The sequence below is a fragment of the Corvus brachyrhynchos genome, unplaced genomic scaffold (assembly GCF_000691975.1).
Source record: "Corvus brachyrhynchos isolate BGI_N302 unplaced genomic scaffold, ASM69197v1 scaffold101, whole genome shotgun sequence".
Taxonomy (NCBI): domain Eukaryota; kingdom Metazoa; phylum Chordata; class Aves; order Passeriformes; family Corvidae; genus Corvus; species Corvus brachyrhynchos.
Window position 1 is genome coordinate 21,198,839 of NW_008237239.1, and position 17,295 is coordinate 21,216,133.

General features: G+C 40.5%; 1 protein-coding gene across 2 annotated transcripts in view; it reads right to left on the reverse strand.

Moving 5' to 3' along the window:
* The window catches only part of ALK (anaplastic lymphoma receptor tyrosine kinase), a 225,730-nt gene that overhangs the window by 44,166 nt on the left and 164,269 nt on the right, over positions 1–17,295 (reverse strand). For both annotated transcript variants that reach the window (XM_017730126.1, XM_017730125.1), the window contains exons 8-10: positions 13,644–13,813; positions 2,259–2,353; positions 762–905 (exon numbers count right to left, since the gene is read on the reverse strand). In XM_017730126.1, the coding sequence (XP_017585615.1) occupies positions 762–905; positions 2,259–2,353; positions 13,644–13,813 (409 nt within the window). The remainder of the gene's footprint in view (positions 1–761; positions 906–2,258; positions 2,354–13,643; positions 13,814–17,295) is intronic.

Genomic DNA, 17,295 nt, shown 5'->3' on the forward strand with positions numbered 1-17,295 from the left:
AGGTGGTGGCTGCTGGAACGGCTCCCAGAAGAGAGGCTGGCAAGGAGGAGGGAAGGAAGCAGATTCAAATGGAAATGCACCTTTAAAGCCCAAAACAGGTATTGTGAGTATGTGGGAAAGCCTGGGAGAGGAGAGAGGGAAACATTTGGGAGACAACAATGGGAGGGAGAAGGCAGGGAAGGGAATTCTAATATCTATTGGGCCCACACCATCACAGGTTGGAAAGAGGAGCTGAAGGGTAGGGAGGAATAAAGTAACATGAACATTCAAGACTGACATTTCTAACAAAAGAAAAATCATATTTTAAAAACAAAGTCCAATGCTGTACTGTTTCAAATAGACAATGAATATTTTACTGAAAAAGTGAGGCTATGTTAGTTCAAACCAAGTCTATATTAACTAGAGTTGGGTGTTCAAGTTAAAAAATTCTGAACTCAGTCAATTTGGACACTTCATTTTGATTCCTGCCAATTTTTAGATGACCATGACACCAAACAAACATATCTTACAGTTTAAAACCACACTTTACTTTAAGAAGAGGCCCCCTCTGGTTCTTTCACCAGCTTACAGTCAAAATCCAAGTCACAGTTAGCAGCTAAAGGTAATTCCTTTCTAGAACTTGTTTTGTTTTATTTGTATGGGACTTGGGAAAAGCTCTAAACAAAGGCTCTGGGGAAAAAAAAATGCATTTAGCCACATCTAACTGAAATCTGTGGTAGCTGGAAATCTATCTGATGATGCTTCTCAGACTCGACAATTACCTGCTGGATCAGAAATGGGGGCACTGCTGAGCTGGAGATTTCCCAGGAGCTTTTGTTCCCATCCAAACTTCTTCTGGCCACCTCTACTGGTGAGCAAATTGCTTGAGTCTGGAGTGGTACCTCGAGGTGTCTTCTCTCCACTGACTAGGAAACAAGAAATCACAGATTGGTTTATGGCTGAGGGGGACTGAGTCAGTATGTAAGCCAAAATTGAAGCTAAAATAAGGGCTACAGACTTCTGTGCTGAGAGTAAGAGCCTGCAGTCACAGGATATAACATCATTAAAAGAAATGGGCAGATTTACTTTCCATTTTTGTTACAGAACTGAGACAAAAGAAAAATAAACAGGAATGAGTGGTAGACAAAACAGCAAGTGAATGAAGACACAAGGCAGAAATACAGAATACAATCTTTAGCAACTGTTACAATTTTTTTTTTTAGCCAGTAAAACTATGAGGAATTTTCTTTAATTCTATTTTAATTTTAAGATCTCTCTGAATACTGGAACCTGAGGTATATTGTACTTATGCACAGAAACCAACAGGTATCACTGCATAAATGGAGAGACTCATGCCCCAGGCAATGCAAATGAACATAACACAAAGCATGCAAAGCATTCTGACTACAGAATTCGTTTAGAGGTTTTCAATCTGAACAGGGCTGCAGAGGTCGCAGCTTCAAGCCTGGGAGAAGAAAGGATGCACTTAAGTTCTGCTGCTCAGCCCAAGGCAGAAGTTTAATTTGTTCAGAGCAGCAATTCTCCAGACCTTATGTAAGTTGTTGGTCTGAGGTACAGGGTGGCAGATCGTTGAACACATTTACAAATGAAGCAATTCACTATGCATGAGATTATGAAAGATGAGTCAGACACAAATGTTTAATAAAAATCTATGGTGAAATCTGGCATCAGAGATATAGACTGGGCATATTCTAGAGGCCAGTCAATCACAAAGCCAGGATCAGAATCCAAATTTTTCCCCAGAGCAGTAGAGTGTGAAGATCCTAGTTTCTGATTCAGACTTAAATGCGTGTCAGTGTAAATAAAATGACCTTGTTCTAGTTTAACTGGAGTACGGTACCCAATGTCATTGCCAAGTCAGTGTCAGTCACAGGACGCCTGTCTTTCCCCAGCCAGTGTCCAGCTGTCATTCATTTCGATAACTGTCACACAGCAAACCAGGTCATGTGGAAATCTATAATCACAGACTGGCTTCTGCATCAGCCTGGGCATATAGGTGATGGTTCTGCCTCAGCTGGAAGCTGCTCCCCCACACTGTATGTCTCACTGTCCACTTATGCCAAACTGGAAACCCATTCCCTGCTCTGCTCCAGCAGTAAGATGGGGTCCCCTGCCTAAGCACAGTGATTTCTGACACAGACCTTTACCTTTCAGAGTCTTTTGAGGATAACAACATCCAGACCGTTCCCCCCAGTTTCCGAGTTTCAATTATACGGCAAATAAAAGACAAGTCATTTGCAGATGAAAGGAAAACTTACTTGTTAAATAACAGTCCAGGCTAAGGGAGACATTGTCAAAAGCAATAATGGCATCAGAGCCTTCTTCCCATGAAGCGGTGATCTGAAACCAAAACCTGCACAGATTGGAAAAAATGGGATTAAATTCTGCTAAAGAACATGAAATTCAGAGCTCTGAACAATTACAGCAGTTTTTGAATGGTGGAGAAAAACTTTTCACATATAAAAATATAAAGTGATGGAGAAAGTATGCTCATTCCTAACAATGAAAGATGATCTGAAGAGGAGAGCTACACTTTTTTTAAGGCAGACAGAATAAGACAATATTGCCCCTCTTCTCTCCAGAGACAAACAGCCTGAATGAGGGAGAAGTGTATGTGTGTGGTCAGAAAACAAAGTCCCCTGGATTCTGGCACAAATAAAAAACCAACCAAACAAACACCCCTCTAAGTGATTTTATTCTCACAAGTGATTTATACCCCAAAGTATTAAGAAAAATAGGTAGGCAGGGCTCCTGAAGCAATCTGGAGTTCCTAAAAGGAACTAGCAATCAAAGGCTGAAACCCTTTTAGAAAGTATTTGGTGTTGATGTGCTCTCTAGGAAGCAAAGGATATCTGACAGCCCTGGCAGTCACAAAAGAGAGGAACTGACACTGGGTAGTCCACAGGAAGAGCAGAACTCATTATCTCCGTATAGAAGACGAGGAGGTTTGCCTTAAATCACTTCCTGATTTAAGGAAAGCTGGCTTTTGCCAGGAAGTTATGCCACTCTTACATTACCAGAAGAAAGATCACTGTAAATTCACCCTCAGTGATATTACAAGGCAACAGGAAGAGCAAAAATTACCCACAACCAAATACTTCAAATCTGACAGTATATTGACCATGCATTAATTTTGTGTACTCATGGATTTAGGTTTTCTCTTAGTTTAGCAAGTTCATGTTCTCTCAATGCATATCTGCCACATAAAAACAAAATGCTCTGCTTAGGAAACAGAACAATTTCTGAAAGCAGCCAGCCATAGCTCAGAAGTCAGATACAATGCTGAGAGGTTGCATCAAGACTATAAAAACATGAAACTATCACATGCTGTAGAACAAGCTGCAAGTGAATAAAAAATATTTTCTAAACTTAACTCTCTATTGTATCTTGATGTTTTACACCAGCAGAAGTTAAGCCATTCGTGGGGCTCTTTAATGTAGATCTATTGCTAGTGCTTACTGCTCTATCTTTTAGAGATAAATGTTCAGTCAGAATGTGAATTCTTGCAGGTGTTTCAGTTTAGACAAGACAATGATGACAGAGCAAGGTATTTTTGAGGAGCAAGGTATTTTCTATTTATTTAGAAAGGCTTTAGAAATCCTGTCTCTTCCTTGCAGCAAAAATCTAAACACTGGCAGACTTTATTTTCTTCTCACATACTGTGGTCCTTTCTGCATGGCACAGGGTCTAAAAATATTTTCTCTTAGCTTTGTGCATGTTATTAGTATTCTTACATTAATCTTGGTGATTTCTACTGTTTTTAAATACTACCTCTCCTTTACCAGCAAGCCAACCTCAAAACCAAAACTCCAGTGAAGTTTTCCCTAATTGTAGGTTTCTGGGGTTCTGGGGTCCAGGTCGGGACGGCCGGACGTAGACGGTGACAGATGGAGACGAGAGATCTCTATAGGCAGGTCTTGGGACACAGTCGGTTTATTGTAAAGGGCGTGGGTATTGGGGCACTGCTCAGAGCTGCTAGACTCAGCTCTGAGCAGGCCCAAGAGAGCAAGAGAGTGAATAAATGTTCAGTCAGAATGTGAATTCTTGCAGGTGTTTCAGTTTAGACAAGACAATGATGACAGAGCAAGGTATTTTTGAGGAGCAAGGTATTTTCTATTTATTTAGAAAGGCTTTAGAAATCCTGTCTCTTCCTTGCAGCAAAAATCTAAACACTGGCAGACTTTATTTTCTTCTCACATACTGTGGTCCTTTCTGCATGGCACAGGGTCTAAAAATATTTTCTCTTAGCTTTGTGCATGTTATTAGTATTCTTACATTAATCTTGGTGATTTCTACTGTTTTTAAATACTACCTCTCCTTTACCAGCAAGCCAACCTCAAAACCAAAACTCCAGTGAAGTTTTCCCTAATCATATGCATATTTACTCTGGGACAGCATATTCCTGTGTTTCCAATGTGGATTTTGACTGAGCCGCCTGACTCTGTCAGCAAATGTAACCAACTTCCACATTGTTCTCAAACACAGGGCAGCTTTCCAGAGGGGACAGTGAGGTTTGGCAGAAGTTAAAACAGACCCCAGGGATATATGTGACTTTGAGGATATGTAGGTTGAAATGCCATCATCTTCTGCAATTGGTGTCCTTGCTAAGCTACAGCTGGGGACAGAGTCAGAAAACCTGACACAACAGAAAAGATTTATATAGTTACTATGTTCCTCCTTCTTTAGTTCTGGTAAAGAAAAGCAACGATGCTCCAATACTGAAATTTCTCACTCCTTTAAGACATGCATTGCACATATGGAGAGACTTCTTTAAAACTGACTTCATTTGTTCTAAAGATGTGAGCAGCTGCCATGGAAGAGCAGGTGACTGACAGGAATAATGGTGGATATGGAATAATGGTGGATATGGTGAAGGAAGAGTATCCCTAGCATCAAAAGAAACTCCAAATTGCAAGACACAATTTTCTTTGCTAAATGATCCATCTTTATCAGTTCAAAAGGTGGCAGCTCCATCCATACAAGTCTGAATATCACAGAAGTGTAGTTTTAGCCTTCCCAAATCCATAAAAAGGGCAACTGAAGATTAATGCTGCCAGCAGTCTCACAGTTCTTAGTTGGGATACCTGAAACCCCTTGTGGGTATGCCTAGGAGAACTGAAAGGAACATAAAATCCTTGGATATTAAATTGGCTTTTGACTGAATTGGCTGCCCTCCCCTTGCCTCCCACTCTCATTTGCTCTACAGCTGACATCCCACAACACTTCAAATGAAATTACAAGCTCCAGCACAAACATAAGCTGTTCAGTTTGAGACATGCAATACAAAACTTAAACAAAAGCTGTTGAGCAGACATAGTGGGCTCTGATCTACTTTTTCCTGCAAGTCACAGTGCCAGCAGCAAAGATGACTGAACCGTGTGTGAAACAGGTCCTGAACACCACAGGTCACAGTCTGGTATTTTATGGAGAACCAGCACCTACCTCAGGCTGTAAAATACAGACTCTAGCTCAGCAGAAGCTTCTCCTTCCCTGTTGTGTGCTGTTGAAATGCCCAGGAAGAGGTAGGGTGGAAACTGATTCAGCTGCGCATCTTTCAGATGGCTCTGTGTGAAAATCAGTGCCCTGCACACAGTGACCCTTGGTGCTGCATTTAAGGGACCAAGTCTGGTGCATTTGATCCTCAACCTGTTCCCTCAGAGTGCACACTAAATGCCACTTGGAGACAGGGACACTTCGATCTGAATTTGTGTTTGTTGATGCGAATTTATGTTTGTAAGGTGTTAAACTGAGGCTGTAGAATTAATTACAAAGACAAATAAACAGTTCCTCTCTGTCAGCTTTTCCCTCCACTACTGCAGACTTTAGCTCAGGGAGCAGAGGAGACATACTTCAGTAAAGACTACTGTGGACCTTCTTTGTGGCTCCAGGCAATGAAGCACTTCTAAAAATATCTTCAGGCAATTTCCTTGGCAGAACCTAAGGTTCATGCCCCAAGGTGTTACGCTTTGATGCACTTTTCATGTCGTGTCTCTTCAAACAATAAAGGGTTGTTCTTATGAGAATTATCAAATGTTCAGCTCCTAAGAACTCAAAGGCATGATACAAACCAGTATTTCTCTTGTTGAAGGGAGTGCCATGTAACATGCCCATATGAGAATGCAATAGATTGCTTTTTACTTTTATTTACAGTTCATTCAAGTTAAGAGACAGCCTTGCTGATTTCACCTGCAGGAGCACCGGGACCAGAACTCTTGAGAAGTTTCCACAAGCTCACCAGAGATGAAAAAAATGACAGAAATGCCCCTAAAATACAAAAATTCTGTGAATGCTAAACACTATTAGGACCATCAGTGCTGCTTTGGTTGCCTATTAATCTTATTTTTTCCTAACACGAAAGCAGTTTCAGTACAAACCTTCTCTTGAGACCAGCATTTCTGCAACAAATAGTTCATCATTTTATCTTCTCTAGTTTAATGCCACTATTAATTTAGAAATATGATGTCTTTCAAATTCCATTGAAACAAGATCATCAGTTAACCAACATTTCAATCATTAGCTTTGGTGGCTTTAGCTTAATGGACTAATTAAGGGAAATTTAATCAAAACTGAAGATGGAAATGTCACACATCAGTGAGATGAAAAAAACCCCACAGACAACCTCATTCCCTTGCTCCCTCTCTCTTTTTTTTATTTTTTTTTCTTTCCCTTTGATCCCTGAAATCAATGAAATAACTCCCTCTGACTTTGGTGGGAGCTGATACTGAAGCAGCAGCAGCAGATGTTACTGCAGTGACTCAGAACAGTTCTGGAGGTGACAATGGTGACTGGTGTTTCTGCGCAGATCAAAAGGGGGAAATCCTGACTGCACACCCAGTACCTCCACTGGCTCCAGTACAGCACAGACACTGGACCACAGCCATGCACAGACACACCCATTGCAAACACAGATGCTGCAGTGAATGGCCATGAAAAAATATTCCTGAAGGCAATTATACAGGAGCAGCAAAAGTAGTGCTGGCAAGTTTGTCATGACTTTGTTGCTTAATAAATCCCAGCAACTTCTTCACATGGAACCCAAATCCTCCTCAGATAAGTCTGTGTTTGTAAGCTAGATTTCTTCATAGGAATGAAAGTGTGGCAGCTATGAAACGCTTTAATGACTTGGATATTAGAAAAATTATTATTTGAGGGCTGGTGGAAATTACTTAACTGTCTCCTTTTGCCCTACTCAACTGGGAGCACAACTAGAAAAAAGGTTCCTTAGATGTTTGACAGCTGGGAAGTACAAGTTACACCCTGCAGAGCTGAGTGCTAGCTGAGCTGTGAAAGAAAAGGCACACAAAGGCCTTTTTTAAAAGAAATTCTGTTTGAGGCAAATAGGAAATGCTGTACCGGGGGGACAACACCCCCTCTCCCCCCATTTCAATCTCATCTCTGGGGAACATCAGCTCCTCCATATGAAGGATACAATTTTACATCAATCCAAAAACCACTCAAGGGTGACCACAGCTCAAATATTTCAGAATCACAGATAAGAAATGGCAAAAAATGAGCTTTTTTGGTTTGTTTCTTTGGCCCCGTCTGTGATCTCTCAATCCAGATGAACAGTTCTTTGAAAGTGTATTTTAACTCAGTTAAATCTCACCAAAACGGGATAACATCAAAGACCTTTCCCATTCCTCAGGCTTTTTGAAGCTTGGGTTTTATTTCAGCGTGGTCAATGTTTGAGCTTCGTCACATCACCCCGGGTTTTCTCTTCAGTTGGTCCTTTTTGACTACTTATTTTTTTTCTTGATCCTAACAGAAGACTGGTTCACCCCAAAATATTTGGGGCTTATTATAGAGGGAGATGCAGAACTAAACGTGTGAAGATATATTTATAGCTATGTTGGTATAGCCTCCATGAGGACAAACTCTTTTGCTCACATCAATCCTTAGATCTTCATTGCACAGAAATGTTAGCTTTTGCATGTATTCTATCTTCTTCTGATGGAAGGGAAATAAAAAACCCATCCTCATTGCAGTGAAGACCTCTGTGAGCTGATTTTGTGCAAATACTGCAGCTCCCTCCCTTCAGTAACTATTCTGAATTCCACCTAAATATTATCCCTGGCTCATACAGACAGTTCAGGTTTTCATTACCCAGACTCAGGCAGCTGCCTTCATCCCATTATTTTAGAAAGGCTCATAATAACTATTTTTTTTCTATTTTTTTTCTTTTTGTCATAAAAGACAGGGATTATTAACCAAGATTGAACGTTAATCTCCTCTGTACTCAATCCCCCATGCAGGGACACGAACACAGTGTGTCTGTACGTACAGATCTCATTTCATAACTGGTAATGTTTTGCCTCTGACGGAACTGATTTCTCTCTCTACCTAGCTAAAATAATTATGGCTGAACCTGCTTGAGACCAAGGTTCTCACAGAATGGAGAAATTTCAGGTCACTAACCCTTATTACATTTGGGTTCCCATTAACTTCTCTGTTACAAATGATGCATTGTTAGCTCACTTCATAAAGTAATTCTTATTATTTGGGATAAAAGACACATTTAGATGGAATAAGATTATTTGGAGAAATATAAGCATGCTAACCAAACTCATTTACAGTGACAGAATTGCCATGCAGGAAGTTACTTAATGGCTAGTAATAAAGATTGAGATTCAAAGGTGTTATTAAAGGCTGCCATGCATGTACAAAATCTGTCACAGGCACTCTGCACACACTGTCACCAAAACCCCCTTTTCAGATGCACAGAACAACCATTTGCAGAATAGCTCTTTCAGAAGGACAGTAGCAGACAGACATAATTAATGCTGAAGAGCAGAAGAGCAGTGATATGGTTGTTAAGGTCTCACTGCTTTTAACAAAGTAATGTGTGGCCACTTCAGGATTACACAGCCTAGGCTTGTTGGATGGATGTAAGACAGACTGAAGAGGTCTGGGTGCAGATGTGACCAATTAATACACACGTGGTAATGTGTAGGCAGACATATGACTGGCTTTCATGGAGGGTCCCTGTTTCTTCTTAGAAGAATGGGAAGAAAATTTAGGAATAACATGAGATAAACAGGTCTCTGGGTCAAAAATGTTGCCAAGAACCTTCCTTTTCCTTTTCTTCCTGAATGGGAAACCTGACTCTCAGAAACTTATTATAAATAAATTCTGAAAGGAGTGTGAGGGAGAGACAGAGCAATACAAGAAAAATTACTGAACAAGAAGAGTGCTTAGCCACAGCTGGTGGAGATACAGCGGTATGAGATGAGACAATTTCTTTTTACTGCTACAATGAGTGAGAGGGTCCCCAGGTGCTGTGGCTGCCACAGAGCTGCTGAAGGATCCAGGCAGAAAAATCTCACTCCCACGGACTGAAAGGGAATCCCACATGGAGATGGAGACAAAAACCTAATGAGAACCAGTGTGGTTTGTAAAAATCCAGCAAGTCTGCAAAATCGGAATAGGTAATGAAGTCTGTTTAAAAAAAATAGAAAGTGCAATTGGTGGGACATGAGTTCTGACTTGTTACAACAGAGTATCACCCTCTGAGGTAACTGCTGTCTGTAGGCCTTTCTGTTTTCCTTCTCAGGAAGCTCTCATCCTTACCAGCCTTCCAGGTAAGTCACCTTACCGATCCCTTCCAACATAGTAAAATTCTCAGTCTGTGTTCAGGAGAAGGTCATCAGCAAGAAAATAATTTTGAAGCTCTCTGAGCACAATGGGACCAAAAGAAAATTGGTTTTTCACTTTCTGAACATGCTTCCCTGCTAGAAGGACATGGCCTGGCATTGCTATCAGTGACAAGGTAAATGGTGCAGCTATTTATTACTGAAAATTTAATTTCCTGGGACCTCAAGTAAACTCCTCTCACTCCTTCCTCCATCTGGCCACTACTAATTAAGACTGGCTGAAAATTTAGATGTTGTAATGCCAAAAAAATTAAACTTAAGAAGTAAACCAAAGAAACCTTTCTAACCAACAAACACATTTAAATTCCTTTTGTATTTCTACACAGTCTTCTTCTGTCATGAGACTGCACTGAGGTAGGACAGGTTACTATTAATATTAGTCACTTTTACCAGATTTCCCTTACAGAGGTTACAGTGAAATCTTTAAAGAAAAGGATTAGTAGAGAATATAGGCCTTAAAAGTCCAGAGCTGGGCTGGGCTGGCTCACACAGAATCTACTTCCAGACAACTTCAGTCAGGTGGTAGAAGGACCCAGAGAACTTCTGGTCTACATGCTGCTCCACATGGCTGGCCTCAGCTTCATCAAAGGAGTAAAAATCAAGAGATTTAGAATTTTTTTCTTAAAGCATTAATTTTCCAGTCAGGCCTCAGCCTATTAGAGTTAATCCTTTTCCACCTCTCACACTGTGTAGCAAACAGTTGCTAAGCGTTGGAGATAATGAGCATCAGCCTACAGCAAGCTCCAGAGAATCCCTTAGTTACACGTGCTTGTATTTTATCTGTGCTGTACCTTAACCACACTGTTGAACTAACAGAATGTCTAATTATTAGCTACACAAATCACTCATCTTCAATTACATCAGGCTTCTGTTTGCTCTTATTGTCACCTTCTCACATTATCATTACTAAAATTTAAATTCACATGTACTAACTAAAAGCAAATATATAAAAAAAGCAACTACCAGCTACAACACAGCTTTCAAGACTGTTTCCAACTTCCATTTCTGTGAAGTTAAAAAAGAAAAGTCCTTGACAAGCTCATCACTTTTCACTGGAAAACCAATAATAATTTTCCATCAAATAAAACAATCTTACAATAACGTGGTTGTCTACTCTACTCTCAATTGAAATGTTGTAGTATTGCACTAATGTGTAAATTCCAGTAAGTAAAAATAACAATACCTCTAGCTTTCACCAATCTGTGCAGATTATTTGATTTGCAGATAATGCATCCTTCAGAGAGGGGTAAGTGGCTCTACAGGGGATAACAAATCACAGCAAGGATTGTTTGTTCATGTTGAGTGTATCTCACTGGCAACTTAAAATACAACATCTCTGGAGGTGCTGCCTTTTGCCTCTGGTAGGCACAACCTGTTCATCCAACAGCTTAAGGAGCTCTTGCCCACAGCTGGCTTCTTTAATTGTAGCTGCTTTGATGACACATCCTCGACCAGGCCCTTGGCACTTCCCCCACAATGCACAGAAGATACTGAGCACTTGGAATTGGGTTACAACTCCGTTCATCAACTCTGTTAGTCAACACAACACATGAGCTAACTCTCAGGATTGCTCTGCCAACATCTTCTGGAACAAGGAAGGATAGATAACTTCAGGAAGACATAAAGTGCCAGCACTTCAGCTTCTTTCATGTCCATACAGAAAAGTCAAGACCTCACAGAGAGTGAAATTGCAATTGCACGTGTCCAAGGCTTCCCAGGCTAACACAGAGCTAGAAATCTACCATCCCTTGGTCACAATTTAACTTCTTTGTCTTAGTCCTCCCTCCTTTCTGTTATTGCCAATTCACCTGAAATGATCTAGCTGTGATTTTCTGCCAAAGTATGATTTCTCCCAAAAGCCTGAGGGATTTCAAACATTTAAGAAATGTCTGTTTCTAAAGATAGAGCTGATCTAATTTCTTGGAAGTCTTCCTAATGATTCTTTGAAGTGCTGTAAGCCAAACATGGAAATTACGGCTAAGCAGCTTTTAAACAAGCATGCTTTTAAGCAGTTTTAGAGCATATTATCTTGTTATTAATAACACTTTCCATTCAGCTTCCCAATCACAATAGAACATGCTTTAATTTTGTATGAAACTGGTACACTGGTGTGTTTTACTCGAGAGCTTTACTTCTATGAGCTGATTTAAACTCTCAGCTCCTCCTGTAGGAATATCTGCAATATCATGGTTCTAACACAGACCCTCACAGCTTCTGACACAGGAACCAATTAGAAAAAGACAGACACAGCAAGCTTTCAGCAGCACCAGCACTGTGTTCACATCAATTAAGTACTTCTTACAGTTCAATAAAACTGTCATTTATCTCCATTTATACACTGGAGTCTCACTGGTACCCTTTTGGTGTATACTTCCATAGAATTCCTTCCCAATCTGTACATCAGTCCAGATTTTCTAAAAAACAGGTTTTGAGATGGTAAGAAAGATGCTTGCAGTATTTTCAAGTCTCACAGGAGACTTCTTTCTTCCCAGGAAGGATTGGCTTCAATTCAATCAATCTTAGAAGAAAAATTCATTAATACAGTGCACTTTCTGTGAATAAATAAGGACAAAAACTTTTCAAGAGACACCAAAACTTTGAAGTTTTCCTTGCTTATGTCTTAACCTCCAACAAACTCCCTCCCTTCAGGGAACCCACCTGTCTGTAAGCAATAGGGAAGTAAGCATGTCAGCACCTTATACATAATAGTCAGCACCGTGTTATCAGCTGAATCCATGATTTCTCATGAATCACTGCTAGCCTGGCTCCTAAGATCAAAGTGTTCTCTGCCTGACTGTGCAACCAGAGAGAATTTAAAGGAAAGCAATATTACAAGGGTACAGAATAATTCAGGTACAAAACATTCCCCCGGCAACATTAGGAAATAAATCACTAAAATAATAATGGCAAAATATACCATTCTTCAAAGGAAACACAGCTGAAGGGAACGAAGCAACCAGGTATTTTTACAAATGGTGCTTCACCAGTGACTGCACAATAAGCTTTATGCTGGCATTTTTAAAATCTTTGACGCACACATATTAATTATACATTCAGGACCAAAGCATTGGCAGTGTCCTTGTTGTATTTGCAGCCTATGTGCATCCCCAAGTGCCAGTAAGATAGAAGACATATTCATATGTTTGTTCAAAGTTCTTACAAAGCAAACTACCCCTTAATGAAATCCATTATTTCTAGGGCACAGGTTTCCAAAAAGACAAGGGAAAGCAGTACTCATGACACAGATGGTAGATGCATCTTGCAGCCCAAGGGCCAGGGCAGCAGGAGGTGAAGTATGTCTGTGCCTTCTCTAGAAACAGCACACACTAAAAGCAAACAATGAACAAGAGTATTCCCTTAAAGCTGACTTGTAAGAAACAGCTAAAACAACATTCTAAATAAACATATGCTACCAGATTAAGCATATGCTACCAGATAAACCTTCTATGCTTAAAGCCAGAATAGAGCCATGCACAGCCCTTTAGTAAGGTGAGCCTTCAGCTACAGCTAAAACAAAGGTGTTCAGTTGGATCCTTGTCTGATTTTGCAGCAGGCTCTTTTCCCACCTCTTCATCCTCAGATCTAGACACAATGAATACCAGGGGCTTTGACATCCCGAAAAAATATCAGCTATGGAGCTCACATCCATCTCTAGCAAACTATGAAAGAGCACCAAACATAGAACAGTATGCCAAGAGAGTGGTTCCCAGCTGGTGAAATGGAGACACAGAAGTTTAAGCATCTTGCTGTAGACTACCCATTGACCCAGCCTGTGAGCCAAAACTTTGACTTGGGAGTTGCAAAATTGTGTGCTTTGCTCTAAATACTCCACTATTCTCATTCTCTGCTTCTAACAGAAGATGCCTCATGGAGGACAAAGCACTTCTCCCTGAGGGAACAGCTTCCAGGAGAAATGCTGGCCATTTTCATCGCCAGGTAGCTAGTGTTGACAGGATTGACCACCGTGCAGGAGAATGAGGAGAAGACTCATACCTATCCAGTATATCTGGGAGAGGTAAGATCATCCACTGCCATATTCCCAAGCCTTCGCTGTTCTCTGAATGCCAGAACGTCCAGCTCTGCTCCTTTCCTGTCTTGTTCTCGACCAGCACCAGGGATACATTTCCCAGCAAGACACCATGGATGAGCCACGATATTCGTAGCTAGAAGAAACAGAACATATGAGATTAAACATCACAAACATTATTCAAAAGTTAACAAAATACTCAATTCTTCTTTCATTGCTTTCTAATCACCAAAAAGTTGATTCTCCCGTCCTTGTACTCATGTCCTCCCTTTAGGAAATTCCACAGATGTGGAAGCCTGTAACACTTTGTATCTGCTATTAAACGTTGAAACTACTCACCTTTTTTTTTAATTTGTAAAGTTGAGTCTAAACCATCTGTTTTAGCTTTCACATATGTGTCTAATTTTAAAGGGATAAGCTTATACCTCCATTGTTTGCAGTACAAAGACTACGCTCCCCTAAGATGCCACCTAAGAGATTCAAGTAAAGACTAACAACTTTTTCAGCAATAAGCTTTTCTATTCCAGCAGCAGCAGCAAAAAACACAGGGAGAAGAGCTACAATAAGCAGGCATCACTAGTAATCACATCCACATCCCCCAGATACTCATTTAAAAAACCAGATTTTACTTTCCATCCCAGTCTCTACAGATTTTTCAATTAAAGTTCAGTAATAATTTGGTGGGTTTTTTTATTAATTAAAATACTTTAGAGAACCATTTTTCTAACATTTTTGTTATGATAATGTAATTGAATCCATTTCTATGCATTTATCCCTGTATGTAAAATTATTTCATGTAGTTTTCTCATTTTATGACTTTCTCTCCCTCATTGTATAAAAAGAAAAACAATTCCTTCCACATCAGGCTAGTTCTACAACCCATAGTAGATGACTATTGTCTTCTTATTTTCTGGGGAAAAAAGAAGAGGAGCTAGCCCTTTGTTGATAAAGAGCATAAGTAAAATACACATATATATTTTATTCAGGAGCTGGGTGTCATCTCAATAACCAGTAGAGGTGAGAATGCTGAAGGAATGAGTTTATTAGAGCTACATTAGCGATGGATGTTTTGGACACAAGAAAGTGTTCAGCACGGCCTCTAGTATCCATACATATTCAACAAAGCATTCTATATTTTAGCACTTCAAAGCCACCACCAAAGTCAGAAGGCTCAGAATTAAGTTTGTATTTTACAAAGGAACACCTGATAACATTTCTTATTTTCTTGCTTTGATAGCACAGAACATTCATATCCATTTCTCAGCATAAAACAAAACTGCTAAATTTTGCTTGCTGCTCCTATATCATGGTGTAAGTCTGTTCTGGCAGGCAAATCAGATGTAGGCATCAAAAGGACAGAAGTGTTGCTATTATTCCCAGTTTATGATCACAATTTTGGAGTGGGTGGAACAAAATTCTGGATATCCATTATATTAATTATCAGTACTGAATTTGGGTAAACACTACAGCTCATCTGCCTGCCTCCAAAGCTACAAAGAAAGAAGTGACTTTACACTGCAAAACTATGACAGAGACTGAATCATCTAGATGGGGCTCTTCTCTTTCTCTCCAGTCCAAAAATCACTGGAATCACTCCTGGGTCCATTGTATTGTAGGACCCAAGGTTTGATAAATGTACACACAGATAAGCCAGTTTGGGTCTGTGAAACCATTTTGTTACATTATTTTGGCCATGCATCCAAAATTGATGTGTAGGTTTTGAGTGGTTCAGCAAACTATCACAGAGGCCTTCCAGACCACTTCTGGGGACAAGCTGGTCAAGACTGGACACTGGTCAAGTCTGACTTCCAGCTCACTCCCACCCCAGCTCTGGGAGAGGACTCATGGAATCCCATGGTTATTTCCAGTGTTGGACAGTGGAAACCACAGCACTAAGTGTGAGAATTTTCACCTCCCAGACACCAGAGAGGAAAAGCAGAGTCAAGCAGGATGGCCAGGAACTATTTCAGATTCACAACATGACGGCCAAGGAGGCAGCTGAGGAGGGCTGAGTTCGTACCCAACAACCAGAACCAACACTGATGAGAGAGGCTGCTGACAAATGTTGGTGGTATAGGAGGCTAATGCCTTCAAACTTGGTGTCTGCATGGCTGCTCCTGACAGGTGACAATCAGGATGAAAGAATTTGTTGGGCATTCTATATTTCAAATGCCTACAAAGCAAGGCATTTTTTAGTGTGAATTTAAAGTGAAAATTTGTACCTTTCAGACCCAATAAAGTAATTTCCCTGTGAGAAAGATCATCAGGACTTAAATATTTGTTTTAATAAGTTTGGAATGCCAGTGGACATTTAAAACCTTCCACCTATACCAGGGAAAGCAACTCCTCTTACTAAGAGTCCACATGTCCACTTTTAGGACCCCAATGCCAATTCCCTGTGCAACACATTATGTGACATTTTTAATACAGGTGAGTTGGAGCAACTTCACCGTGCCATTTTGGTAATTTAAAATTTGAGAGGTAAAGCCCTGAAACTCCCACTAGGCAGAAGCTTTCAGACCTCTGTCTCTTCTGGAGACCTGCCAGAAGGTAAGAGGCAACATCTACATGGTCAGAAGTGAGGGAAGAGCGAGCCTTTGATAGCTGTTAACGTAACACTAGAGCAAAAGCTGAAGCAATTGATGAATTGGAATGAATGCTTTTGCACACATGTCAGCTGTTTGAAGGAAAGAAATAGCTGGCAATAGATGTGGGAGATCAGCTCATTGGCAAAGTGCAATATGCGAACTCTAATGAACTGGCTCTGAGTGAATCGACTGGCACTGTGTCCAAATGGGCATTTTTGGCTGTGATTTCCATGCTTTCTAAGCTTCACAGCAGGGCAGTCCAGGTCTTTTCACACCTGCTGAAGTGAACCAGAGCAGATGATGAGCTGGATACCACAGCAAAGGCTTCTGAATGGGGCTGGCATTCATTCTGTAGAATACAGCATCAATGATGGCAGATGGTACTACATACACAGGGTGTCCTGCAAGCAGAGCAGTAGCACATTTGGAAAAATCTAAATCTGGGCTGTTGGTGGAATACCCTAACGTTATGCATCAAACATCTCCCTCTGTGTTAAACTAGCAGCAAAATATTCAGGAGCTAGAAACATCACTGAGAAATTAATTAAGCATGGAAGGTAGGCTCGGCAGCACCTTGCTTTCTGGCTTTAGAACCCACCAGAGCTGGTGATGAGCTGTTCATATGCAAATTCACTGACTTAGTAAATGAAATGTTCTAAACTGATCTGGGGAAAATTAACAGGAGGGAGAGCCCATGGTAAACACACAGCATATTGAGGTAAAACTCAGGTCAGATGGCTACAGGCACTGCACTGCTAACACCATCTGGAAAAATGCCTTCTGAGAACCCCCTTAGCCTCTGAGTTGGTGGAGTTTCTGAACTGACAAACAGGAGACTCAATTAATCCCAGAAAGAAAAAACCCAAAAACCTAATCCTTATCAATATCAACAGGGCTTGGCAGGTGAAGAAAAACAAGGAAGGTAGATTTTCCAGCACAAGCTGCATAATTTCAAGACCACTTGAGAACTGAGACTTGCATTTTACTTCCTTACACAAACACACACACACACACACACACAAAAAAAAAA